Source organism: Primulina huaijiensis, chromosome 4 (genome assembly GCF_012295235.1).
Source record: "Primulina huaijiensis isolate GDHJ02 chromosome 4, ASM1229523v2, whole genome shotgun sequence".
Lineage (NCBI taxonomy): Eukaryota > Viridiplantae > Streptophyta > Magnoliopsida > Lamiales > Gesneriaceae > Primulina > Primulina huaijiensis.
In genome coordinates, this window is record NC_133309.1 from 23,131,702 (window position 1) to 23,159,636 (window position 27,935).

The 27,935-nt window shown below is 34.7% G+C and overlaps 2 protein-coding genes across 2 annotated transcripts; both read right to left on the reverse strand.

Annotated features, from left to right (window-relative positions):
• Positions 1–2,753: 2,753 nt before the first annotated feature.
• Positions 2,754–17,185, reverse strand: LOC140975512 (calmodulin-binding protein 60 D-like). Its single transcript, XM_073439253.1, has 10 exons — positions 17,138–17,185; positions 16,994–17,041; positions 16,840–16,882; positions 15,964–16,077; positions 4,663–4,814; positions 4,123–4,592; positions 3,865–4,025; positions 3,570–3,761; positions 3,116–3,373; positions 2,754–3,023 (listed from the first exon to the last, which is right to left on the reverse strand). The coding sequence occupies exons 5-10, from the start codon at positions 4,665–4,667 to the stop codon at positions 2,952–2,954; spliced, it is 1,158 nt and encodes a 385-aa protein (XP_073295354.1). The 5' UTR covers positions 4,668–4,814; positions 15,964–16,077; positions 16,840–16,882; positions 16,994–17,041; positions 17,138–17,185; the 3' UTR covers positions 2,754–2,951.
• A 6,432-nt stretch (positions 17,186–23,617) lies between these two features.
• LOC140975513 (uncharacterized) lies at positions 23,618–26,544 on the reverse strand. The gene has a single exon (XM_073439254.1). It carries the CDS (start codon positions 26,031–26,033, stop codon positions 24,060–24,062), a length of 1,974 nt encoding a protein of 657 aa, XP_073295355.1. The 5' UTR covers positions 26,034–26,544; the 3' UTR covers positions 23,618–24,059.
• Between the last annotated feature and the right edge of the window lie 1,391 nt (positions 26,545–27,935).

Here is a 27,935-nt window from a genome sequence, read left to right on the forward strand (position 1 = left end):
AATAATAATAATAATAATTAATATTGTTGTGGGACCCACACCCACCAAATTGACAAATTGTGAGAAATGTCAATAATAATTTTTTTTAAAAAAAAATTTTATTGGACAAATGATTGACTTGGAAGGAAATCGACTTTAATTTGTACATGTGGGTCGTACATCAAAATTTATTATTCTGAAAGCGTTGTCTGAATAATTGAATTCAGTAGCTACGTGAAATGCATGAATTCAATTGCCAAAATCATGAATTTGCAAAATTCGAAGTCTTCTTTAAGCTTTCTTCTGCAAATTCTCCGAAAATATTTTCTCTCTCAAAAAATTCTTATTTTATTTTTCAAGATTCAAGGAAGAAATTCAAACTCCGATCGAGAACACAATTCTAAGGTAAGTTTCTTAATATTATTACGTGATCCGATCTTTAATTTTCAAGTTTCTTACATAAATTTCAGAAATTGAAAAACAAATTTTCAAGGCAGAGGTATCACTGCTCTGATACCAAATGTCAGAATTTTTTCTCAAAAATCATGTTTTTTACTTATACATGAACATGAAAAACAATATGCGGAAGCTTAAATCGATTGTTACCTCCAGCCATTAAAAATTTTGATTTCTCTGATTTTCTTCTCGGTTGATGCCTTCTAAGCACTCCACCCTCTCAATAGATGGTGTAAATGTTTCTTATGAGGTGTGTGCTTAGGGACCTCAATCCTCTCTATTTATGGACATCTCATACCATCAACGAGAAAAATCGGGAGTCTGAATGTCAAAAGAAGAATCGTGTACGCATCTCAATTTTCTAAAGTTGAGGTTGCGTACACAAGTTTTGTCAAAATATGTAGGCAATGGCCGTCACCATTTCCTACAAGTTTAATCTTCTTCTGATATGTGTCACATTTTCTTACAAGTTGAAACAAAAAGGATGCATTTTGTACTCCAAAACCGAAAAAAACTTCAAGCTATGCTTTGGATCGGGAAATCCTTAGACAAATGCACACATAACAGCATACATATAACGTGTAAGATGCAGAAATAATAACACAAGATGTGCCTTGACGAATTTCACGCAAGAACGATGAAGAACGGACGTCGGGAGAGCTCCGTAGAATTTTCTTATGCAAGAAATGGAAATGGCCGATGGTTTGATGAAGATAGGCTGCTGAATTCAAGAGGAAATGGTAGCGATGGGGTGTGTCGGATGGGGGAAATGGTATTAAGTTTAGTGGGTCCTTAGATATTTATTAGTTATTTAATAAATAAGATAATGGTTCCTAAATGGTTTTTTAAAAATTTAAAAAGAGTTTTAAGCTCAATAAACTTAAAAGTAGGTTCATTAAATCCAAACATATTTCTGAAAAATATTTCGTGTTGGAAAGTTTTTGAAAATATTTGCCGAACCCTCAAAAAGTCTTCCGATTCGATAAAAATTGCGTACCGTAAAAAATTAAAATCATGCGGGTAAAATACCCCAAAAATCCTATTTTTGAAAAATACACTTAAAAACACCTTATATTAATTAATAAAAATGAATCATGTAATTAAAATAATTTTCTTGAAAATTCTCCGATCTCCGATCCTCGTTTGAGCGCGAAATGAAACTTAAAAATCTTTAATTAATAAATCTTTAAAATTTCGCGAAATAAATTCTATCATACATGAAGTATGCATAAAATGCATAAAAATAATTAAATATATAATTTATAAATTAAACATGCATTTAATGCTTTAAAACAAATAAATAAAATAACAAAGAAATTTAATAACTTGCATGTATGTGATTCACGTGGACCTTCAAAGTTTTCGGGGCGTTACAACTACTCTCACTCATGCACGCTTAACCCAACATCTCCTCCAAGAAGTATAGAAATATGCTTCTTGGGAGACTTGAACCCATATCCTTGCTCTTATACCAATTGTTATGATAAAGCGCTCACCACTAGGCCAAAAGCTATAGCTGTTAGCCAAGGCACAACTTTATTTCCTTATATTTGTGACAGCACATAGTGCACCTACTTGGGTGGTAATAGGTCGGGCTGTTAGGCCCATGAGTCCGGGGAGGTGCATGTCTATCTGCTGGTGCTGTCTTATATCCCTTAGAGATCAGTCTTACTCTTTTCCTACCATCGGCCCTGTCCCCAGCAGAACAATATTACCCTGTTAAGATCTGGTGTCACTCTTTTACGGCTCACTTAGCCAACCAGATTATGCTGCTGAGTTATGTATGATGTTAATATTATTTAAATTGAATATTAAGAGTTATATTTTACTATCAATATTATTATTTAATTAGTTTTGATATTGTTTTTATGAGTTATTCACGAGTATTTTAAATTGATAATTATTTATCCTTAATATGCTCCACTTATGTAAATTATTATTTATGCATTGATAAAATCGTTTATGCGGTTGATTTTTAGGTTATTATACCTTATATGTGGTTTTTGGATATATGTATTTAAAATTTGTTTCAATTCATTTTATTCTATATATTATGCTCATTATAATTTATTATATAACATAAAATCAATATTTTGAATTTTAGTTTGAGAAATAATTTTGAAAGTAAGTTATATAAATTCTTAATTAATTTATTAGACTTACAAAACAAGAGATTAAATACATATAAATAACAAAATGATTCAAATAATTTTTTAGAAAATCAAAATTTTTATTTTTATTATATAATTTGTATTTACGTGTATCTGCAAGTGCTTCATGTCAGTACAACAAAATGTTCTGAGGGCGCTAATTCTAAACCAGAATTTTCAACAAATTTTCTGCTTCTTCCAGGCTGGATTAGCTTCAAATTTTGACATTGTTCTGATTAGGCGCCATTTGGATAAGCAGCGAAACAGCATCCTGTACTTCCTCCAAACTGCAGAAGAACTACCAATAACATCCGACTCGGCTAACATAATCCCATGGTTTCGTCCATACTTGCAACAATATTCATGTCATCTACGAATTCTTGTTGCTGCATCCCATAACCATAAACTACACATCCGATATCTGAATCGTCTAGTATCCTGCCAAGATCCATATCAGAATATCGGTCAGCCCACAAGGGTGAATCAACCATGCAGCCCAGATCATCTGTACCGAACCAGCCACCACATACCGATGTATCTACACCTACATTGAGGATTCTGGGATGATCGAGTAGTGGGTTCAGATATTTTCCCTCGATGGAAGAATCGATCATTGTACTAGTTCCAGTATCAGGATTTGCATCGCGATGGCCTGGAGTGCCGGAACTCGACGGTTTGAAAGAGGCTTTTATGGCGGCCATGTGCTGTTGAAGAGAATTCAGATCATCAAAAGGGGTGACATTTTCCCAGTGTTCAAGAGCATATGACAATAACTTGTCAGCATAAACCTGTCATAAAAAGGTTAAAAACTGGTTTAGTTCTACAAATCAAACCAAAACAGGGCTTTGTTTCGGATTTTCTTCATAAAATTTGCTTGGGTTTGGGCAGATGTTATATTAGCACTGCTCGTTTTCCTAATAAATTAAAAGGAAGAAAACAAAACGAAAGAAAGAAAGAGAATTTAGAGTATTTTTTGAAGATTACCTTCTTGTTTTCAGACAACATATTCGTAGCAGCATACTGGCCTTCTGAACACAGTCCTTGCAACTTCCCGTAAATGTCAAAAACTACGGAGGAATCTTCGTGGGAATTTATGTAACAGTACATCCTGTCACTCTGGCATTTCTTAGCATGGCTTACAGTGGCTTCCCACTTCTTTCCCTTCAGACCAACAATCTACATATAAACCAATAAAGGGAAATGCATCCATTAGCAATTTTTAAAGTTAAAAGAATAAGAAGAAAAAAAGTAGAGAAAAGGTAAGTAAAAAAAATGTTACATTTTGCAGTTCTTGATGATTTATCAGGAGTTCGATCAGAAATTTCCCGACGGTATCGATTCCTTTGGCTTGCAGGCGCTCATGTATCTTACCACGTCTTTGTATGTTTTTCAGTTCCCAAATCTTAGACTCCAGATTTGGGAGCTCGATTTTCTTGGAATCTAAAGATCAGATATAACAAATCAAGTTATAGTAAAGAGAGAAACCGACGATTTGTTTAGATTAAGGTGGGATAACAGTTCGAAAGAAGAAACTTACATTTGCTGCGGTAACTCTTGACTCCAAAAGATTCAGTCTTGGCTTCTTTCACAATGATCACATCAAACTTTTCAGCAACTCTTGCCCCTAATCGGAACACAGGTGGCTTCACATCGGTCGCATGATGTCTGAACTTGACATTCCTCAAAACACCTCTGCCACCTTCTAGTTTGCACACATTTCCTTCAAGAAGAGGCAACTTCCCTTCCACTCTCACAATTTTTTCTTCGAATTCTCCTGCTGTCGGATCATCGGCTCCATTTTCGAGTGCAACTATTTCAACACTCGAAGATGCTATGGGTCCAGCATCGACTATGGCCCGAGTGCTGCTATCGAGTAGAACCAGTTCAATAAAAGGGGTGTCCATTCCTTTTATTTCTTCACCTGTGGAGATCGGCTGACAAATCTTGTTCAAGAACAGGAGCTCCATGTTTTTCGGATCCGGTACCGGAATCGGATCCTGAAGCATCCTGTGGATTGAATGGAGACCATTTCATTATTTTCAGCACAATTTGTATTGTGCCATATATAATTTCTTACCTCATGACTTGTGTTAAAATCCCCGTCTCAAATTGTTTCCATTGATTTTCAAGCTCAATCCTTTCCAATCTCAATGTTTCTTGGATCCTTGTTTCTCTCGACTTCCATTGTTCTTCTATACTTGCCCATTCCAGTTTGAACTTTTCCTCCACCTGGTTGCAGAAGTTTTTAATTTTGCTGAGGTACACTATGAATATAAAATATTATTGCTTATTATGTTGATGCTATCTATCTATAATATGTCAGGCCCCGAAATCGGGATTAGTCGATATCGCCGTTGTTTTACAACCATACAATTGAAAACAACAAGCATCAAGTATAGTATAAATCAAAAACAAGTTTATTACTCATAATCAATCATAAAATAGTCTTTACAACTTAAATTTTTAAAACGATAAAAATATGCGAAAATGTTTACAACTTACTAAGCGAAAACTAAAATAAACTTCTTGATTCACTTAATATCAGCCCCAAAACTGTCTTGTTCATCTTCCTCGATTTCCTCTTGTGACTTATCTGAGGAGGTTAGAGTAAGGGGTGAGTTATATGGTCGTCACTCAGTAAGTGCGGACCATTCGAACACATACATAACAAATATACATAAATTTCGAAAACCACATATCATATCATGTATAACATGATTCTCATAACATGTTATCATCATAACCAAAAGCATAATTTTGGCCAAGACACTGAGATTCCTCTATTTTCTATGGTTTACTGATATCAGTCTCTAATTTTTACTCATCTAAGCGGACGAGGCAGTATAACGATTACAATCCCACCGTGTAAAGGCAATAAACATATTATGCATATTGGGATTCCCACTCATATCTAGTTGATGTTGGTCCCACGTGCGGTAATTTGAGATAATAAAACCCGAAAATAAAGAATAAACTGGACACCGAGATTTACGTGGAAAACTCCTAAAAATTATTAGGGTAAAAACCACGGGCAAGATGAAAAGAATTTTCACTATAATATTTTGTAGTGTACAACTCACTCACTGTGTTTCCAAAGAGAACACACACTCTCTTACTACAAGAGAACAAACACCTCACAAATATTATAGAACTAAGCATTCAAATGCTATAGATGAGAGAAAACTTGAAGAAGGGATGATTTCAGAATGAAAGAGAGAAGCTCTATTTATAGAACCTCTATCAGTGTGAATACGCGTTAAAAACGCGTATTTCCGTCCAACTTGCCAACCACGTTTTTTTCCTTTCTTTGATTGGCCCCTACCTCATTTTGCCGACATTTCTCCCACTTGGAGATTTGATTGAGAAACAAACACATCTCCACACATCTTTTCAATCTTGCCATTCCCTGCTGCTTACGTTTCTGCTAGGCCACTTGAGGATCTACACCACTCAAACTTATCATTGTTCACTGGCTTGGTCAGAAAATCAGCTATGTTATCTTTTGTATGGATCTTCTGCATATCCACGCTTCCTTCTTCTACAACTTCTCGGACAAAATGAAATTGTACTCCAATGTATTTCGTCCTGGAATGAAAGGCTGGATTCCTTGCGATGTGCAAAGCACTCTGACTGTCACAAAACAAAGGAACATTCTCTTGTTTGTGTCCGATCTCCTCCAAGAACCTTTTAATCCATATTGCCTCCTTGCAAACTTGAGTAGCTGCCATATATTCTGCTTTCGTTGTAGATAACGCCACAACTGTTTGCAGTTTTGAAACCCAGCTTACTGCTCCTCCTGCAAGTGTAAACACATAACCAGTAGTAGATTTCCTCTTATAAGGATCACATGAATAATCTGAATCGACATAGACCCTGAGTGTAAAATCCGATCCTCCGTAACATAATGCAGCATTCGAGGTACCCTTAATGTATCTAAGGATCCTCTTAACAGTGCTCCAATGCTCTCTTCCAGGATTCACCATATACCGACTAACTACTCCCACTGCTTGAGCAATGTCCGTTCTTGTACAGATCATGGCGAACATCAAACTTCCCACTGCTGATGCATATGGTACTCGAGACATCTCCATCCTCTCTGCTTCACTGCTAGGACACATCTCGGAGAATAACTAGAAGTTAACAGGAAGAGGGGTCGAAATTGTCTTACTATCTTGCATGTTGAAGCGTTGCAAGACTTTTTTCAAATAATTTTTCTGGGAAAGCCAAATATTTCTGTTACTTCTGTCTCGGTGAACTTGCATCCCTAGAATCTTGTTTGTTGGTCCCAAGTCCTTCATATCAACTTCCCTAGCCAACTGTGCCTTCAATCCTTGGACCCGATCTTTGTTGGGGTCTGCTACCAACATGTCGTCCACATACAACAGCAAAATGATATAATCATCACCAGACCTCTTGAAATACGTACAAGGGTCTGCACTCAGACTGTTGTATCCAAGGCTCATGATATAGGAATCAAATCTCTTGTACCAACACCTCGGCGCCTGTTTGAGACCGTACAGAGATTTGTTCAACCTGCAAACTAAGTTCTCTTTGCCTTTTTCCGCAAAACCTTCTGGCTGAAGCATATAGATTTTTTCTTCAAGATCTCCATGAAGAAACGCCGTTTTCACATCTAGCTGTTCTAGATGTAGGTCAAACACCGCACACCATGCCAACACTACTCTGACTGTTGTAAGCCGAACCACAGGCGAAAATATCTCATTGAAGTCAATTCCTTCTTTCTGAGCATACCCTTTTACCACCAATCTAGCACGGTACCGCTCCACTTGGTTATTGCCATCACGCTTGATCTTATAGACCCATGTGTTTCCAGTGGCTTTCCTTTCTCGTGGTAGTGTAACAAGTTCCCAAGTTTTATTCCTGTCTAATGTCTCCAACTCTTCTTGCATTGCTATCAACCACAAGGATACATCCGAGCTTTGAGCAGCCTTGTGGAAACTCGATGGCTCACCATCTTCTGATAATAGACAATATGCAATGTTACTTTCAGTGACATAATCTGAAAGCCAACCTGGTGGTCTTCTGTCTTGAGTTGACTGCCTCACATTGGAAACCTCATACTCAACTTGTTCTTGTTTTTCGTGCTCTGGTACTGCTTCACAAGAAATTTGACATTCGTCCGTCTTATTTTCCACCTAAAATATAGTAGTTTCTGAATNATTCGTCCGTCTTATTTTCCACCTGAAATATAGTAGTTTCTGAATTGTGTCTTTGTCTCCCTTTACTTTATCTTCCTTGAAGATAACATCCCTGCTGATGACAAGCTTGTGAACAGTAGGATCCCACAAGCGAAACCCCTTTACTCCATCAGCATAACCCAAGAAGATACATTTTCTGGATTTCGAATCCAACTTCGATCTTTTTTGCTCATTGTACAGAACGTAAACAGGACTTCCAAATATATGCAAATGAGAATAATATGTCGGCTTCCCAGTCCACATCTCCATCGGAGTCTTCAGATCAATCGCCACTGAAGGAGAACGATTGATAATATAACAAGCGATTTTGACTGCTTCCGCCCAAAATGACTTGTCTAGACCCGTAGTCCTCAACATAGCTCTTGTTCTGTCCAACAAGGTCCTGTTCATCCGCTCCGCCACTCCATTCTCTTGAGGTGTATAAGCCGTTGTGAACGGTCTTTTGATGCCTTCATGTTGACATTATGCATCAAACTCGTAACTGGTATATTCTCCTCCATTGTCAGTCCTCAAACACTTGATTTTCTTTTCTAAATCAAGTTCAACCCGCGCTTTGAAATCTTTGAAGATCTGGAAAGCATCTGATTTTTTCTTTATTGGATACACCCAACATCTCCTAGAGAAATCATCAATGAACGAGACAAAGTATCTCGCTCCTCCTAAAGATACAACCTGTGCTTGCCAAACATCCGAATGAATCAGCTCCAATATGCTTTTGCTCCTGGCAGTAGAAGTGCAAAACTTTAATCTGTGTTGTTTACTGGTAACACGATGCTCACAAAATGGTAGTGACACTTTTGTAAGTCCCGGCAACAGCTTCCGTTCTGAGAGAATTTTCAACCCTCGTTCTGACATATGCCCGAGCTTTTTATTCCATAACACTGTCAATTCTTCTCCTAAACCATTTGATGCAACAGCTAGTTCTGCCTTCTTGTGTGTTTCTCCCAAAAATACATACAGATTTGCAGCAATCTTTTCCGCCTTCATAACCACAAGCGCACCCTTCAAAATTTTCATGATCCCGTTCTCGATTTGAGTTTTGCACCCGATGTCATCCAATTGTCCCAAGGACAAAATATTTTTCGTCAGTCCTTTCACATGTCGTACCTCCTGTATGGTGCGAATGATACCATCAAACATTTTAATTTTGATAGTACCGACCCCAGCGATTTCCAAGGCATGATCATTTCCCATGGATACAGATTCTCCTGAGATTGGTTCATAATGATCAAACCATTCTCTCCGAGACGTCATGTGCCACGTCGCTCCTGAATCCATAATCCATGTGTCACAAAATTTGTGTCTGCCTTCTGCAACAGTTGCTGCTTCGCTGAATAATATTTCACCACTGCCTGTAGTACTGGCCACATTTCCTTGAGAACTCTTCTCGATACTCGTACACTCTTTCTTGAAGTGCTCTTTATCGCCACATTTAAAGCAGTAAATATTTTTCTTCTTACTTCTCGACTTTGATCTACCTCGTCTTTGGCTCCCACTGGAGTCACGATCCATAAATCTTCCTCTTTTCATCGGTAAAGCCTCTGCCTGCTTCGATGTTACCAACCTATCTTTCTTATTCTTGCGCTGGCTTTATTCTCCGAGAACCGCAGTTAAGACATCGTCGAATCTTAGAAAGCCCATAAGAATATTGTTGGTTATGTTGATGATAAGTTGATCATATGAATCTGGTAGACTTTGAAGTAGAAGCTTCGCACGTTCATTTTCCCCTATTTTATGCCCCATGGAAGTGAGTTGGGCAAATAGAGTATTTAGTGTGTTGATATGGTCGGTCATCGATGAGGATTCCGACATCCGAAGAGTATACAGCCTTCTCTTTAGGAAAATCATGTTGTGTAGGGACTTGACCTCGTACATCTTTGTCAGAGTATCCCAGATAACGCTGGCTGTTTATATCTAATAGATACTTGACAACACTTCGTCTGCTATAGCCAAGTGTAGATTGGCAACAACGTTGTCATTCATCTTGTTCCACTTTCCATCATCTGTAATCTCCACCGGTCTATCTCCAATAGCTGCCAAACAATTCTCCTTTCTTAAAACTGCTTGTATCTTTATTTTCCACAGCATAAAATTGTTTCCGTTGAACTTTGCTATCTCGTATCTGCCCGCCATTATGTCTATAACAATTTGGTAGACTGGACAAAATAATCCCGCCTTAAATAAAAAAATCTCAAAAAATATTTTCTGATGTGGAAGATCAGTCTAGGCTGCAACCACAGAGCATAGACAGAATTTTTAAGAAATTTTAAACCAAGGCTCTGATACCACTTGTTGGTCCTACGTGCGGTAATTTGAGATAATAAAACCCGAAAATAAAGAATAAACTGGACACCGAGATTTACGTGGAAAACCCCTAAAAATTATTAGGATAAAAAGCACGGGCAAGATGAAAATAATTTTCACTATAATATTTTGTAGTGTACAACTCACTCACTGTGTTTCCAAAGAAAACACACACTCTCTTAATACAGGAGAACAAACACCTCACAAATATTATAGAATTAAGCATTCAAATGTTATAGATGAAAGAAAACTCGAAGAAGGGATGATTTCAGAATGAATGGGGGAATCTCTATTTATAGAGCCTCTGTCAGTGTGAATACGCGTTAAAAACGCGTATTCTGTCCAACTTGCCAACCACATTTTTTTCCTTTCTTTGATTGGCCCCTACCTCATTTTGCCGACAGTTGAATCATCACAGTGCTCAAAACATAAAACATACTATAATCGTATCAAGAAGTGGTAGAAGAAGAATTGCACTCGACCGTAATTTCCGAAAAAATGAAATAATTCATAAACGAAATTATACTTTTAAAACAAGCCCACTTACTTCAGATCTGGATGAAAAGAAAATGTGAAAGGTTCCGTGTACTGGGATTTTCGAATTTCCCCGTGAGTCTGAACTGCAGCAGAGCTTCGCTACTCTACAGAATTTGGAGAGCAAAATTTCGAAAATGTGGAGTGTTTGAATGGTGTGAAATCTTGAATGGCATGGGGTGATATTTATAGAGGTGAGGTGAAAATCTTACCATAATTCAGTTGATATTCCTTCCAAAATTTCGAGATAATCCTTTCATAAATATCGAGATGCACCTTCCATGACCAAATTCTGAAATTTGATGATGGACTGGATGGTTGAATGTTGACTATTTTTTTGTACAGATTCATAATGTATTTTGGACAGTACTGAAAATTTGATAGCTTCCTTGTTGAGAAAACTGTCTTGTATGCAATATTTCCTTCCAAATTTGATTGATATCCAGCCTTATTTCGAAATTAATACATGATTTGTACTGGTTTTGAATTTCATGTATTTATTGGCTTGGAATTTGAAATACCATGTATTATTTAATATTTTCGAATTGATTATTTTTACAATAATACCATAACTCGAAAATAAATTTCTTATACATGTCTATATGTAAAAATTACACTCCCAAAATTTTGGGTTCTCACATAATATAGAACCACACTTCTGTGTATTTGAATTTTGATGGATTTGTCTATATAACCAATGTTTTCATAACCGAATCCTTGATCGAATCAGTCTATATTAAAAAAAACAGTTCANCTAGGTCATAAAATGGCCCAAATCTAAGTGGGCTATCGCAATCTGTCAAACGAGTCGACCCGTAAAGTGTGGGTCTTATCTACGCTATTTGGATCTTGATCCGACTTAATGCAAAAAATCTACCCGTATAATTCGATCGTCGAATATATGACTCTTCCTCAAAACTTATGATAATGTGCTCTAAAATATAAAATTAATTATCATAATAAGTAGATATGCTAAAAAAATATATGGTTTTAATAGAAAACCAAAACCAATACATAGAGATGTCAAAATAAGGTCGAACCTGGGGGCCACCCCTCGTCGCAGGCAGTGGCGGAGCCACATGCTGCATGTATACCCCAGTTATTTTAAAGTTTAAAATTATAGCTCGGACAGAGCCATATTTCTGGCTCCGCCACTGACGGCAGGTCCATGGGAACAGGGCCGAAAGTAGAATGTTTAGGGATCGAAAATATTTTAGCTCGTAAAGTATACGTGCTAAAATTATATTTTTCCCTTTTTTTTNAAATAAAAATCTAAAACCTTAAAAAAAACATTGTTAATGATAAGTCGGGTATCAAAACCCGATCGGATACTAAATTTAGTACCCCGAAAAAAAATCGAGTTCGGATTTGTTACCTAACCCGACGTTTTTGAAAAATAACCGCTCGATCCAGTAGTTCAAGTATCCAGTATTAGAACCCGAATGTCCACCCCCTTGCTCGAGCTTTCTTGCAAAATGAGGCTAGGTCATAGAATGGCCCAAATCTAAGTGGGCTATCGCAATCTGTCAAACGAGTCGACCCGTAAAGTGTGGGTCTTATCTAGGCTATTTGGATCTTGATCCGACTTAATGCAAAAAATCTACCCCGAATAATTCGATCGTCGAATATATGACTCTTCCTCAAAACTTACGATAATGTGCTCTAACATATAAAATTAATTATCATAATAAGTAGATATGCTAAAAAATATATGGTTTTAATAGAAAACCAAAACCAATACATAGAGATGTCAAAATAGGGTCGAACCTGGGGGCTTCCCCTCGTCGCAGGCAGTGGCGGAGCCACATGCTGCATGTATACTCAGTGATCAATTCAAAATATTAAAAGATTATAAAGTTTAAAATTCTAGCTCGGACAGAGCCATATTTCTGGTTCCGCCATCGAAAATATTTTAGCTCCTAAAGTATACGTGCTAAAATTATATTTTTCCCTTTTTTTTTTTTANTTTCACGTAATATATATATTTAATTTAAGATAAAATTAATCATAATTTATAAACATATCTGATTATGCAATGATTTTAATTTTCTGAAAAAAATATATAAACATAATTAATGTTAGAATATAACAGTAGAAACTGTTTTTTTTTTAAAATATTTCTTAAACTTATCTTCTTGTTCACAAAACACACGGTTTCTATTTTCTAAATATGGACAAAATTTATTTTAAAAAAAACTCATATGAGATCGTCTCACTTACAGAACAATTTTATCTGACCTATGAAAAATATTATATTTTTTTAAAAAAAAATATTACACTTCACTCTAGATATAGATCAGATCGACAAATCACGAATATATATCCGTGAGATCGTTTCACATAAGACCTACTTAATAAGTTAAAAAACTTAATCGGTAATTAATATACATACGGAGTATTAAGTGTAAGAAGACACTGTTTGAAACTGAGATTATTTAAATAAAAGATAGATTTCAAGATACGTTTGAATTTAATTATTTAACGAAATTTTACTTATGTTTGAATTTATTTATTTAACGAAATTTTACTTCTGTTTGAATTATATTATTTCAAAATTACGTCAAATTTGGTCTATATTTCTCGACTTTATGATAAGGGAAGTTTCCCATATTATATATTGTTCCATTTAAAGTAAAAAAAAAATATTATATATGTGTGGAAAATGGAAATTACTCAAGAAATCACCAGGATTCTTCATTTTTTTGGCTGAAATTTTTATCAGTGCTCGAATTGTATGACCTTTCAATTTGTCAAAGAGCCCCACTCTTGATTAGATAGAATCTACTCATTTAAAATATGGCAAAAACTTGTGTGAAACGGTCTCACGGGTCGTATTTGTGAGACGGATTTCTTATTTGGGTTATCAATGAAAAAGTATTACTTTTTATGCTAAGAGTATTACTTTATATTGTGAATATGGGTAGGGTTGACCCGTCTCATAGATTAAGATCCGTGAGACGGTCTCACGTGAGACCCACTCTTAAAATAGAAGATCAATCGCATACCTTACCTATTTGAAAATTTCGATATTTCTTAAACTCTCGAGGAAAAATGATTTGTTAACTCATATGTTTTCAAGTCTTGAGCACGAACACTCTTATTCTTATATGTTTTCAAGAAACATGTGCTCAAAATTTGAAAACGAGAGAAGTTAATAAATTTTCTTCTTTTTTTTTTCACGGGAGGTTTTCAGCAAACTCCCGATTTCATACGATAATGCATGAAATTAACCTTGAAATAAATTTTCGTTCAAGAGATAATATTGAAGTACAATTTAATTTATTTGACACGATTTTATCTTCTCGTTGACAATTAATTAGTTAAGAGTAAGTCTATTGTGAGACGGTCTCACGAATCTTTATCTGTGAGACGGGTCAACCCTACCGATATTCACAATAAAAAGTAATGCTCTTAGCATAAAAAGTAATACGTTTTCATGGATGACCCAAATAAGATATTTGTCTCACAAAATACAACCCGTGAGACCGTCTCACACAAGTTTTCGCCATTAGTTAATAGCCAATGTTATCTATTTTATAGACGAATTTGATAAATAAATAATGGAGTATGATTAATAAGAATTGGAATGTGATTAACATCACTTTTATTTGATGGATGAAGAATTGATATCTGACAAGGCCCTTCATAATAGAACAAAAAATTCAGGGTGTTTTTTTAATTCCACAGTCAATTGTTTTTAATTAATCGATACTATTTTATAAGACGAAAATACAATTGAAAATATTATTTTAAGAATAAAAATTACTCCTCATGACCCATTATTCACTAATTTTTTTTATCCAAACCAAATCCAATTAACACGAAAAAGATGAATTATCGTGCACGAAGGATGTTCGAGTTAATAGAAAATGTGAAAGTTTGATCAATAGTAGAAGTTCGATTCCAGTTATCAACATGAACACTTTCTTTGGTGAATCTATTATACATGATTTGCTAAGCATTGTTTACTTAATTAGCATGATTTGCAGGTTATTTGCGTTAATATGAGGTTTACTCATCGTGATATCGTCATAAAAAGAAGAGCAATAGTTCTTATTTACAAAAATAAAATGGATATCTAACTAATTAAGGAAGAACTGATAGAACCGAAAAGAATATGTTTGTTGGATTTCACATTAATTTTATGAATCTCTATATTTGATTAGAAAGAATTTTGGACTTTTAAGAGTAACAGTTTGGGGGATGATAATTACGTTATTGTCAATCATCAAAATCAATCTTACTTTCCAAGAAGATACCTCCGAATTCCGACGTTGCCCTTTACAATGAAGTCTCCAAATAAAANTTAATATGTGTTTAAATTAAAATATTATTTTTTTTAAAACTTATTTCATTTTCTTAAAAAAAAATTTAAAATTTAGAATCGGGTTAATCGGTTTGATTGGGTTGATTCGAGTTCGAGTTGAGAGTTTTCGGGTTAACTCGGGTTCGGGTTGGAAATTTTTGAATAATACTATTGCTCAACCTGATCCAATCCACCCACTCCACCCGAATTGACACCCTTAGTTTTATGAAGAATTTTTTTCTTCATAAAAATGATATATTTCATGAATTCAATTCTTTTGAAGCTCTAAAGATCCATTATGTTAAAAAAAAAGTATAACATATATTTAATTGCGGCTTAAATGTACATTTTATTTAATATTTATATCACTTCTTTCATATATTAACTAATTATAGCATAGTTAGCATACTAGAAAAAATAGTCTAAATTTTATATCATAATAGAAACCAACAATAAAACTTATGAACCGTTACCGAAAATCGATCGAACATTTTAAAAATAATTATTTTGGCAATTTCGTTAGCAACCTCTATAATAGCCACTTTGCTCTTACCATACTTGGGGTGGGGACTCTACAATTTATTTATTTTATTTAAATTATTCGTGTAAAGATCAAAGACAATAGTATAGAGGGAATGAATTAATTGTTATGCAAACTAAAAAAATGCTTAGTTTAAGTTGTGTTAACAACTCAAGTCAATATTCCTATCAAGTGAGTAATTTGAGCTACTTGAAACGTATTCTAAGTGCAAAAACTGCTTAGATTACTTATTGAATATGATATAAAAAAAGAAACAGCTCAATTTTCTTCAGCTCTTTTATCAGAACAGCCGATAGTCTTATCCGAACAAATAAATATTAGTAAACAAAGAGGCAAGAAGTTGTTTATGGAAATTCGAAAGCTACGTAATGTAGGTTGATCATCGTACTTATAGTTTTGTTTAGTTCAGTTTAATAATTTAAATTAATATGAGCTTGCGTTATATCAATTTAGTTTGTGATCACCGAAACTTACCGTTCGAAATTTGAGGCCAATGTTCAACGTTTGAATCCCGCAAACGCCTTTTCTGCTTGAGCATGTATGCCATCTTCTGCAACTTTACTTGAAACTGCACGTACCCGAGATTTACTGAATACACACCCAAAATTATAATGGATGTGAGTTCATGTTCGTAACAAAAAATAATAACAAGAAGTATAAGCCTATATTACCTAAGTCTGTGCAGTCCATTATGTTAACTCAATTTTCAGTACTATAAACTTGATAAAATGGAACAAATGCACACCACTCGTGGAACAAGAACATAATATTACATACTTACGAGACGACAAACTACAGATTCGTACATCAAATTTGGACCAAATCCACATTCATATTTTTCACATTAACATTATCTACATACACTCTATTTTATATTACTTCAATAATAATAATAATAATAATAATAATAATAATAATTATTATTATTATTATTATCTTTAATCAAATTAAGGGCACTTGGTCTTGTTGTGATGGGTAGTCATGTCAGTGTAACAAGTCCCACACATCTCCCTATTGCCAAAAGTCCCCGGGGGCACGCAGTTGCACCTCGCGCAACATGTTCCACAAGCCCTTGTGCACAAATTTGGTCTCGAGTTAAGGCTACATCTCGTTTTGCATAGCTCGTCGCAATGGATCGTGGTAGGACTCGGAGCAGTAGCAGGAGCCGGGTTCGGCTCGAGAGTAGGTGGAACAATGACGTCCTTGAAATAGCTCGAGAGGTCTAATTTTTTTTTTTTTTTGGAAATCCACGAGGATTTATATGAGTTTGAGAAATTATTTTTTTCGGACACTTACGTATCATTGAAGCCATTGATTATATCTAATTTAAAAGTTCACACAACAATTTACCTATTTTATACAGCAGTCTCCTCTCTCTTTTGCTTAGCATCTTCTAAGAAATAAATAAATATTAAATGATGAAAATAGAAATCGATTAATTTTTCAAACTGGGAAAATTAAACTTTATGCAAAGATTTATAGAGATGAAATATTAAGATGTGACCTGGATCATAGGGCTTGTTTCTTGATGCAACTTGAAAGTAGAGGATACCTGTGAGGATAAAATTTAATTTTTTTTAAAAAAATAAAATAAAATAATTGTTTTTTTTTAAAAAATAAATAAAATAAAAGGGTCTAAAAATTTTGCCTTAGAAAGGCAGAATAGAGAAAGAAATAGAGCAAGAACCACTTGTGTAACCATATTTTGAGCTTCAAGTATGAAGAACTTTGGTTATGCTTCTATATTTATAGGTGGGACTAAATTAATTAAAAGATGCTGCTTATTCTATTCAGACACTATTTGGCTAAATAGTTTATAAAATATTTTCACAAATAAAAAATCTTATAATTTTTAAAAAGAATCTAATAATATTTTATGTTAAAAAAAATTTTAAATAATATTTCAAATCGTGTTATTCCGTTGTAAAAGTTTTATTCTAAATATTTTCAATATTTTTTCTTTATGTCGATATTAGAATTTTGATTTCGAAAAACGACGATCGAGTTTGAATGAGTGTTTGAGCTGGTAGAATAGACAGATGTTTGATAAATGATTATAAATTTGATTTTCTTTAATATTTTTCGAACAAACATGTTACATAAAATTACCTACATTAAATTCCATCCTCAACAAATTTCGCTCTTTATTTAATTCTTTGGATGTACATCCATCCCTCGCCAAATGTATACAGAGATCTTGTTGGAGTTGGTGCTGACAAAAATATGAAATTTCAGAAAATTTAGTCGTGGCCAGCTGTGAATTGAATGAAATAATAATTAAATATTTTATGTAAAAAAATTATTAAATTAAATTAAAACTATAAAAAATCTTACTTCGAATAAATAATTAGGTTTGTCGGTGTAAAATTATCAAGATTAATTTTTATATACTAAAATATGAATAAATTACTAAATTTTTATAGGATATGAACTCAAAACCTTTGGCTACAATATTAGTGTATTAGAAATCAATTGGTTGAAGGATTAATACATTTACTTTACTTATTAATAAAACTATAATTAACTGTGACGATTCAACTTAAATATTTAAAATCATTAATAGCTCAAATATCATGTATTGATCGCTATCTTTACATGGTAATTCATTGTTGTTTTCTAACAATGACATTTAAACTTGTGTTTTCGTTTCGGTAAGTATTCAAATTTAAGTTTTGATATTTTCAAGTTAGATTATGTTCCATTTTTTATCTTTTTTTTTATGAAGTGCTTATGTGACGTCTAACACGTCAGTATTTTCTGGTGTTAGGTAAGAATTATCCAACTCTATGTCAGCACTCCATAAAAAAGGACCTAAAGTCAAAAAATAATTCGATTTACAGAAGCAAAAAACAAAAATATATTAACTAGAGGATCATTTTGGCTACATTCTATTATATTTTAAAGTAGGTCTCCTGTGAGACAATCTCACGGCTCCGTGATAATAAGTTGACTTGGTTCATACTTACATTGATAAATAATATTTTTAACAATTTTTTTTGATAAATTGAATCAGATCCGATATATGTCTCACAAAATTGACTAATAAGACAATTGTCAATCAATTTCTTGTCTTAATCGATTGTAAATTTAATTGAAAATAGATTTTAGTCGACATCTCCTTATCTCCATGCAGAGGGGGAAGGTACAATTTCCTTTGGATCCCCTATTAGTAGATGGGATATCGATGATCCAGCTGTTTTCTCCTTTTGGTGGTGCATTCCAACTCAGTTTGATGGAAAGAGACGTTCAATGTCATTCGTATATTTGAGGGTGGCAAAACCCCGAAAATCCAGATCTAGTTTCACTCTCGTCTCGAAAAAATTCCGACTCTGATTTTTTTCGGTTTAACCAAGGTCCGGAGACAGATTGAGAAACTAATATCCATCAGACGAGATTCTCGGCTCGACCTGACCCGATTCGAGTTGATTATTTTAATTTTTTCAAAAAAAAATTTATTATATTATTAACACATTGCGTTGTAAGATTTTTATTTTAAATCAAATATTATCGGGTCAAATATCATATAAAAATTGACTAACTTTTTTAAAAAGGGTTAGCCCACATATTTATGATGATTAAGGGTTTAAATAAAATTGTTAATTGATTCATCCAAAAAAAAATTCACGTAGAAAAATATTATAATTTAAATAAAATCATACATAATAAAAGATAGTTTATCATAACTTTCTTCTTTTTAGTCTAACTTAGAAGAGTGAAGAAATCACATTGTTGTTTACACCTTTATATTAATCGGGATATCATTTTCATACTCGAGGAGATCTTGAACTTTCGGGATATCTTTTCCCTACTCGAATAGATCCCAAAGTTTTGAGTCCCGATGTTTTCGGGCATATGATCGGAAGACAAAAATATTTTCAATTCTTATATGGACGATAATTGGATAAGGGGTTACAGGACAGGTCCAAACCCGATTCCACTCCTACATATATCTACACGCAAATATATATTTTTGACTCATGCAACGGTCTCATAAGAGTTTTTGTGTCTGATCGAAGACCTATTTCACAAAATTAACTTATGTGACGGTCTTGTTAAGAAATTATTATTATCCTAAAGTTTTGGTGATTGACAAAATCAAAACAACACCTAACTGTTTCAAGAAAACAGCCACAATTTATTTTGTATAATAGGAACACTTCAAACTGTTTGGATCTCAATCGCCTACACCATTTCAGCAGCTTGAATAAGTTTCAACCGTCAGAAGATTTCCAACTGGTTATTCAAAGTCTTCAACCGCTTCATTAAATAGCTATTCATTGTTCACTTAATGAAAGACATTTTATGACCGGCTCAGGACATTCAATGGTTTTGCACCGCTACAAGACAACCGTGTCCTGCGGTAGTCCCAATAAAATATCTTCATTAATGTCAATATCCCAGAATAAAAAGATTGCTTAAACATCCTACAAGTTCTGATGAAGCTAACAACTACTACAAAAGGATGCTCAACAGTAACTTTTCAAATGAATGAGATTCAAAGCTGCACAAGCAAAGAGAACATTAAATGTTTACTGAAGAACATCTAATATTGTTGCAGCTGATAGTGACACATCATTCCAATGCTACAGGTTTACGTTACACATTTTTTCGACCGTTGGAATGATAGTTTATAAAAGAAGAGTTGAAGAATGCAGAATACAACATCGATCAACTAAGCTTTTCAACCGTGCGATTGCTATATTATTAAGCTTGCATACTTGAAGATTTAGAGTGCACCTAAAGTTCATACACTTCATCGCTCATCAAAGCACGCACTCAACAGAAATATATATGATCATTCAATGATCATTTTCGTGCTATTAAAACATAACGTTTTCTTTACATCAGTAACATTTGGTTATTTGATTGATTGTGTTGTCTAATGAACCGAAGGTTCTTAAAATACAGAAGTGTAAAGTGATCACTAAGAGTTCCAAAACAGGCACTGTGATAAGTTTTGATTGGAGTGAATTGTTGCAATAAGTTTGTAAAGCCAAAGTCTTTTAGTGGAATCCTTCCTAAAGAGAAAGAAATATGACGTATGAGTTTTATCTCTGAACATTCATAAAAATCATGTGTCTTTACTTTCCGCGAACATCTACATTTCAAACATTTTCTTGTTAGCAAGTCAGCCAACCGGTTGAAGTCATCATTAGAAATTTTGAACCATTTTTCGCACTTTTCAAGTGGTTCATATTTCTAACCGTTCGAGAAAAATTTTCAACCGCCTAAAAACATTTGAAATCAAATTTTAAAATCAACGATTTTTAAAGAGTTTATTCACCCTCTCTAAACTCTTTCCTGATCCTAACAGGTCTCACAAAAGTATTTGTGTCATAAAAAATATTGATACAAGAATCCGACGACATATATAAATATTAATATTATTTAAACAATACACATATAATAACATTAATTGTTATTATTATTATTATCATTATCGGGGCGAGTCCGAAAATAGGGATATCATCCCCGTACCTAACCCAATCTGCTGCGAGAATTTTAAAAAAATCATGAAATCCACACACCATAACACGCCCCTTGAAGTATACCTCATCCGTATACCCAAAAATTAGGGATGACAACGGGTCTAAGTTGGGGTGGGTTTGGCCAAACCCAAGATCCGCTCCACGAATTCGAAGAGTCCAATCCAGGTTGGACCCGTCGAAAATATATAATTTATATTTATTTAAATAAAAAATTTAAAAATTAACAAATCATAAATTTATATGCCTTAATTTATAATTTAAATATTAAAGAAAAAAATACTATCATAAGTTAAAATATATCGATTTATATTCAATTAATAACAAAAAAATATTGTAATAATATATTAATTATTTAGTATGAAAAGTATAATCATATATATAGATACACACACATATCTATATATATATATTATATTCTTAAATATATATGCATATTTTGAGGGGACGAGTCTGACCAAACTCGGGACCCAGTCCAGACCGGCTTGTAGACTCGTTAGTCCAGGTCTAAATGTGAGAACCTGAATTTCCAACAGTAGCTAGCAGCAGCTAGCAATATTCAATAGCAATGCAAAATTCCAGCAGAAGCTAACAATTCCAGCAGCAACTACTATTTCAGATGCTTGTATTTTCCAGCAGATAGAATCCAGCAACAGAAGAGTTTAGTAGAGCGATATTCCAGCAGATAGCTACTGATTCTGCTTATGACTTGTAACTGAAATATTTAACATTAAAATAAAGGCTGTTAAAAGCTGTTAATGACAGATTATGGCCATTAATTGGGAGGCTAACAGTCAGATTTTTGCCTATAAATAACACCTTCAAATCTCTTAATTGGTGTTACACAAAACTTGAGTTATCAATTGAAATTCGAGCTAAGAGAGTTCCTTTTCTGAGCAAGTAAAATCCAGTAGCGAGAGAAAGCAGATTTCAGACTTCAACCGAAACTTCTAGCAAATTACGGTAAGTGAGCTTATGTATAAATATCTTGAAAACAGTTTGATAATTCCTGTTTTGAAGCAAAGTATATGTATTTTTTATCTCTAATTTTTGAAGCAATGAAACCTAGTGAACTAATGATATGAATATATATTCTGAAACATTCTTGATTCCTGATTTCTAATTTCTGGCCTCACTCCTTATAGGAGAGAACATATAGGGGACTGATATCAGTTTAGCCATGAAATTCACAAACGTGCTCAGTGCTTGCTTGTTAAATTTTAAGTTTTGATTTCTGTTCTGAAGCCTGTTATTCTTAAATATTGATTCCTGTTCTGAAAGTAAGAGTTTCTGTATATTATTTTGTATTACTGTTTCTGTTAAAAATGATTTTGAAAGATGGGAGTTATTCCCGCCCTCGCTTACTGAGTGACGACCAAATCACTCACCCACAAAACTCATCTCAGATAAGAACGAGGAAGAATTGTTAGAAGAAGAAGAGCAATATCAGTTCTAGGGCTGGTGAAGAAGACTGTGGTTCTCAGTTATAATTTATGTTTTTATATTCCGTTGCATCTGTTAAGACATTGTTATGTCTGGTTTTACATTTCCGCTGTAAACCATTAGTTATTTGAGTTTGTATCAGACAATGAAATATTCAGTATTATGAATAAAAAGACTGGTTTCTGAATGTTGTACTTCTGAGGCTTGTTGTTTTCGAATGTAAATTTGAGAGCAACGCCAGTGTCGACCAACCTCGTCCCTGAGACGTGACACTAAACCTTTTTCCCTTGAGACGAGACGAGTTTAATGCGAACCCGACCCATTGTCATCTCTAACAAAAATTCCTCCTCTTCTCTTATTTAGCCACGGATTATTCAAGTTGGGTTTTTATTTTTGGATATGCGTAACTAAAACTCCCAAGACCTTGAATACCTCTCTTTTTATGCAAACAGTTGGACCATTCTCTTTCATAGACCCATATATGATAACCTCAGTTTGGTACAAAAACCATTTTACACATTCTAAAATAATAATAAAATCAAACATTTTACACTTTGATATGAAATATAATGTACATGCATAAAAATTCTTTTGTAATATTCATTAGTGTTTTTCAAGAATTTTTGGAAAAAAATTTAGAAAATGCATTTATTAGTAGATTATATTGAAATATATGGCGTATTCTTGATTTCGTCATATTGTCCCAAAAATTTATTGAATTGTTGATGTCGTACTACACATTTAATTATTTTGTTATATGAAGTATTTTAATATTTTAGGTAATAGATTTGAATGAGCTGATTTCAAGCTACTCCTATATTTTTATTAAGAGATAAAAAAATCCAAAATTTTTTTAAATTTATAAATAAATATAATATAATAATCAAATTATGAGTTCGAAAAATCATTACTTTCCTCGATCCATAAAAAACGCAAGTGAGTTTTCTCACATATCACCTCCTTACCTAAAATTACAAATTAATTTATTAAGTTAATTTACCTTTCTCAATCACATAACTTTTTCTTACATATTTTTAATATCTTATCTTTTGTACATTATTAGCTAAATTTTGTGGCTCCCACGAGTGCCATAATGTTTGGAACAACAAACCAAAAATATAGAAATATTTACGTGAAATATGTTTAAATAACAAAAGTTGAGCTAAGGCAGTCATTTATCATCTTTCAAAATTCATAGGGAAGACAGGTTAAAAACATTTGTTTCAAGTTTCAACGCAAACTATAGTCTTTATTATCGAACAAAATTCACAAGATACAAACACAGTTAAAAAAAAGAAAAATGTTTCTACGCCCCAATGGGTAGCTTGGATGATAGGATATCGTGAGTCCCGAGAAGAGATCAAGGGTTCTGTCTCTCCTGCCTCTATCATCTCAGCTTTGAGTCTGTCACATAGGCAAAACTTGCCTTGTATGGTTTTCCTTGTCAATGTGATTTGCAAGTTATTGCGTCGATCTTTTGGGTTTACCAGAACGTACCAAAGTTAGCAGCTGCGATTCCCAAAGTCAAAAAAAAAAGATTGTTTCTACGTGCCGAGATTACTACAATACCCTTTGCGATTTGCGGCGGCGTCACATGGGAATGTGAAGAAACTATTGTGACTATACAAAACTTGAACACAATCAATGGTAACCCTTTGATCCTCTAGACTGGTAGAGTTCCAATCTCTTCTTCCCTTCACACGCCAAGGTTTCGATTTCTTTGTCTTGCATTAGATTGGCTTGCTTTGTAGCCCATTCCAGCACGATCAGCACGTCGTCCTGAGCCAACGTCTCGCTATCAGGGACATGCAATGCGAGGTAACAGAGCAATACGAAGGAAGGGACCTGCACCATTTGCTCGCCGAAGTAGATCAATGGGATCAAATGTTTAGTCCCACAGGCACTGATTATGGCCTTGGAGTGATTTATATGCAGGAAGTTGTCGCTTGAGGCGAATTTGTTAAGTGCTATGGCCGCCTCACTTGTCACTTCAGGCTCCCTATCATCCAGCAACTTTACTAATGGGGCGATGAATCTTGTCTCTGTTGCACGAAAAGTTCTTGCCAAGTTTCCTATGGACCTAATGCTGGGAATGAGGAGTTCCGAGTCTGCTTTTTCGATGATTCTTAGGAACTGGTCCACGACAGCTTTGGCAGCAGGAGTAGTAGGTTTAAAGGCAGAACGCCTCAGTTCCGCGTCTCGTTCGGCTACTGCTGTGATCTCCATTAGTGCCATTGCTGAATTGTATTGAACTTCTTCAGGCCCTTTCTCCAATAAAACAGCAAAGCATAGAAGGGCTCTTGATTCAGTTATGCTGCGACAGATGGTTATATTACCGGCACAGAGGTGGCGTAGAGCTCTAGCTGCCATGGCCTTCATCTCCGCCTTTGTTGCAGGATCTTCGAATTCCCTTCCCTTGATGCTGTTTCCAGTCAAGGCAAAATGGTGCTTGTGCTGTTGATGATTAGTTTTCGAGTTTTTGTGGGTAGGTTTTGTGTTGCTTTCATGAGAAGGCTGGGTGGCCTTGCCTTTGAGGTTCATGCTTGATTTCATGGCAACTGTGTTTGTAACAAGATTGTGCATATGGCTGGTGCTTTCATTCCCCACAGGGTGCATGATTTGGCTTTGAAACTGCTTGTCCTCGTCTTCATGCCTAATGCTACTACCATCATCATTCTTGGTTGTGTTTGAGTTGGAATTCGCCAGCACAACCGTGTGAATCGACATATTTTGCTTACTTATTAGATACTTGCTATGTTCTTGAATAGTTTCAAAGGCAAGATGACTAACCAGCAATCGAATTGTGTTGTTCTGCGCGAAATGATCCTGGCATTTGGGATGATGTGCGGCCAACTCAGAGACAGCCCAAGCAACGACAACCTGAACACTCATATGTCCTTCTTTGAGGATTTTCGCAAACACTTGACAAACTCCTGAATTGACAATGTGTTCGACGCTTTCCGGATCCCTTCCGAGCAACCCTATGGCTCTAGCTGCATTTTCTTGCCCTTCTTGCCTCCCTTCCTTAGCCAATTTCAGCAATGGAGGTACTCCTCCTTCCTCAACGATCAATTTCCCATACCTATCATTATCCCTTGCCAATGATACGAGCGACGCAGCAGCATCCGCACGCTCCTCCAAACTACCCGAGCACAAGATCGCAATTTGTTCCCATATCAAGCATAAAATTGGCTCATTCGCAGCAATAGGAGGGAGTCCAAGATACTCATCATCGCGATCATCAGCCGGGGTCGATACACGAAGCAGCCACGAGACATCCCCGATCGAATTTTCGAGCTGTTGGGAGATTTTTCTGAAGGCAGCTGCAGGAATGATGGTGAAGATGCGCCTGAAGCCATTCGCACGGCACTTGAAAACAAGGGTCAGGGCCTTGTCGAGGACTTGCTCGGTGTCATCGATGATGCGGCGCGTGGGGCGCTCGTAGAGGTCGCTGCTGGCTCGCGCTGCCTGCCGGAGGAGGCCTGCGAGCTTCTCGGTCTTGGCCTTGATTTCCAGGCAATCTTGGCGAAAGGAGCTGGCACCGTCGGACCATTTTATCACCTCGTCCGCCAACTGTATCGGCTTCGCGAGGATTTGTTTCACAATGTCCGCCATTTGTCACAGCGGACTCCTCAACAAGAATCCAAGATCACCCTCCGACAAAATGATGCAAAAAACAAGAACACAAATCCCGCGATTATACAAATCTAACCAGAGACTCTTTTACACACGATTCGTCTCACGTGACTATATTTCTTCTCTAAACACAAAATTTTCCTTGTTCATCAGATCGAGGATCAGACTCTCGAATTCCGGCTAAAAGGGTGCAAAGAAAATGTAATGACAGATTCTGGCTTGTGGGCTGGACTCTGCATGGCGATGGCAATCACGGGGGTGGTGGGATACGGCGGCGTGACGGTGGTGGGGGAGTTATTTAATGGTGAAACGCATACATCTCAGAGTCTTTTGGTTTTGCATTGCAACAAAAAAAGAACGACTGTTACAACCTTAATAATAGGATACCCTTTTGATTGGTCGACAAAATGCATGAGGCCAAAAACCTGCGAATCCCTTTCGGAGAGACTGACTTTGGTACACTTCATTTTTTTTTATCTTATTCGGAATTTTCTATGCTTACAGCTTATTTTTCACGTTCTCAAATATAAGAACGTAGGTAAAACGGGCCAACATTATCGATATTCACAATAAAAAGTAATACTTTAAGCATAAAAAGTAGTATTTTTTTATGGATGACCCAAATAAGAAATCCGTCTAAAAAATACGACCCGTGAGACCGTCTCACACAAGTTTTTGCCTTCAAATATTAGCTTTTCATCTCGATTTTTATAAAAATTTGACGGACCCACATAATTTAATTATATTAAAATAAGAAAAAAAAACACTCCTAACACCATTGCTTATTTNATATAAAAGTTAATGTAGAATGAATGAAGGTTAAAAATCAAGTGATTACAAAAATATAAGTTACCATAAATAAATTTTAGATCAATGTTATTCACACGCTACTTGATATTATTATCAACGGATTTAATGTACAAAATTTATGCACGAAATGAAATGAATAGCAAAACATTGACGGCAAATAACATCAATCTAAATTTTAATAATGGTGTATCTATTCATTGATTTGAGATTATTACAATGCATCATGTTTGTCTCCTTCGTCTGAATTACGTATCAGTCATATATCTTTCAATTTTTTTGTAGTTTTAGTCGTTTTTTGTCAAAAATATTAATATGAAACTATATACGTGAGCACTATATTAATATTAAAACATAGCTATGTCGGTGCCACATATTCTCAAATTAATTTATATAATTGTAATTATCAATTTTCAATGTGTATACATGTACAAGTAACGATACATGGATATTATAATTTTAGTATTAGTTAAGTCTTTTGTCACTATAACTAATTTTGCTTTTTCTTTTTTTTTAAAAAAAAAAATTTAAAATTAAAAAGTAATTGGATTTATAAGTTAGGATAAATGTGCTTTTGGTTATTTGAGATATTTAGGGGTGATTTTGATAAATTATATAAGTTTAATGTTTTCATGTTGGCAATTTGAGTTGGAATTTTGAAGAATTGAATGAATTAAAAAAAATTTACTTGGATGATTCTAAAATTGTATTGAAAAGTCTAGGATATAGACTTAATTTGCACAAATATGTATAAGATATTATCGAATGAGTGCAATTCAATTTTTTAATAAATAGTAATGAGTAGGTCTCTTATGAGACGATTTCACGAATCTTTATCTGTAAGACGGGTCAACCCTATCGATATTCACAATAAAAAGTAATACTCTTAGCATAAAAAGTAATACTTTTTCATGCATAACCCAAATAAGATATCTGTATCATAAAATACGACCCGTGAGACCGTCTCACACAAGTTTTTGCTAATAATAATATATTCATCATATTTGAATTGTTATGCAATATAAATAATCAAATTAGATAATGATAATAATTACTAATCACAATTCACAAATG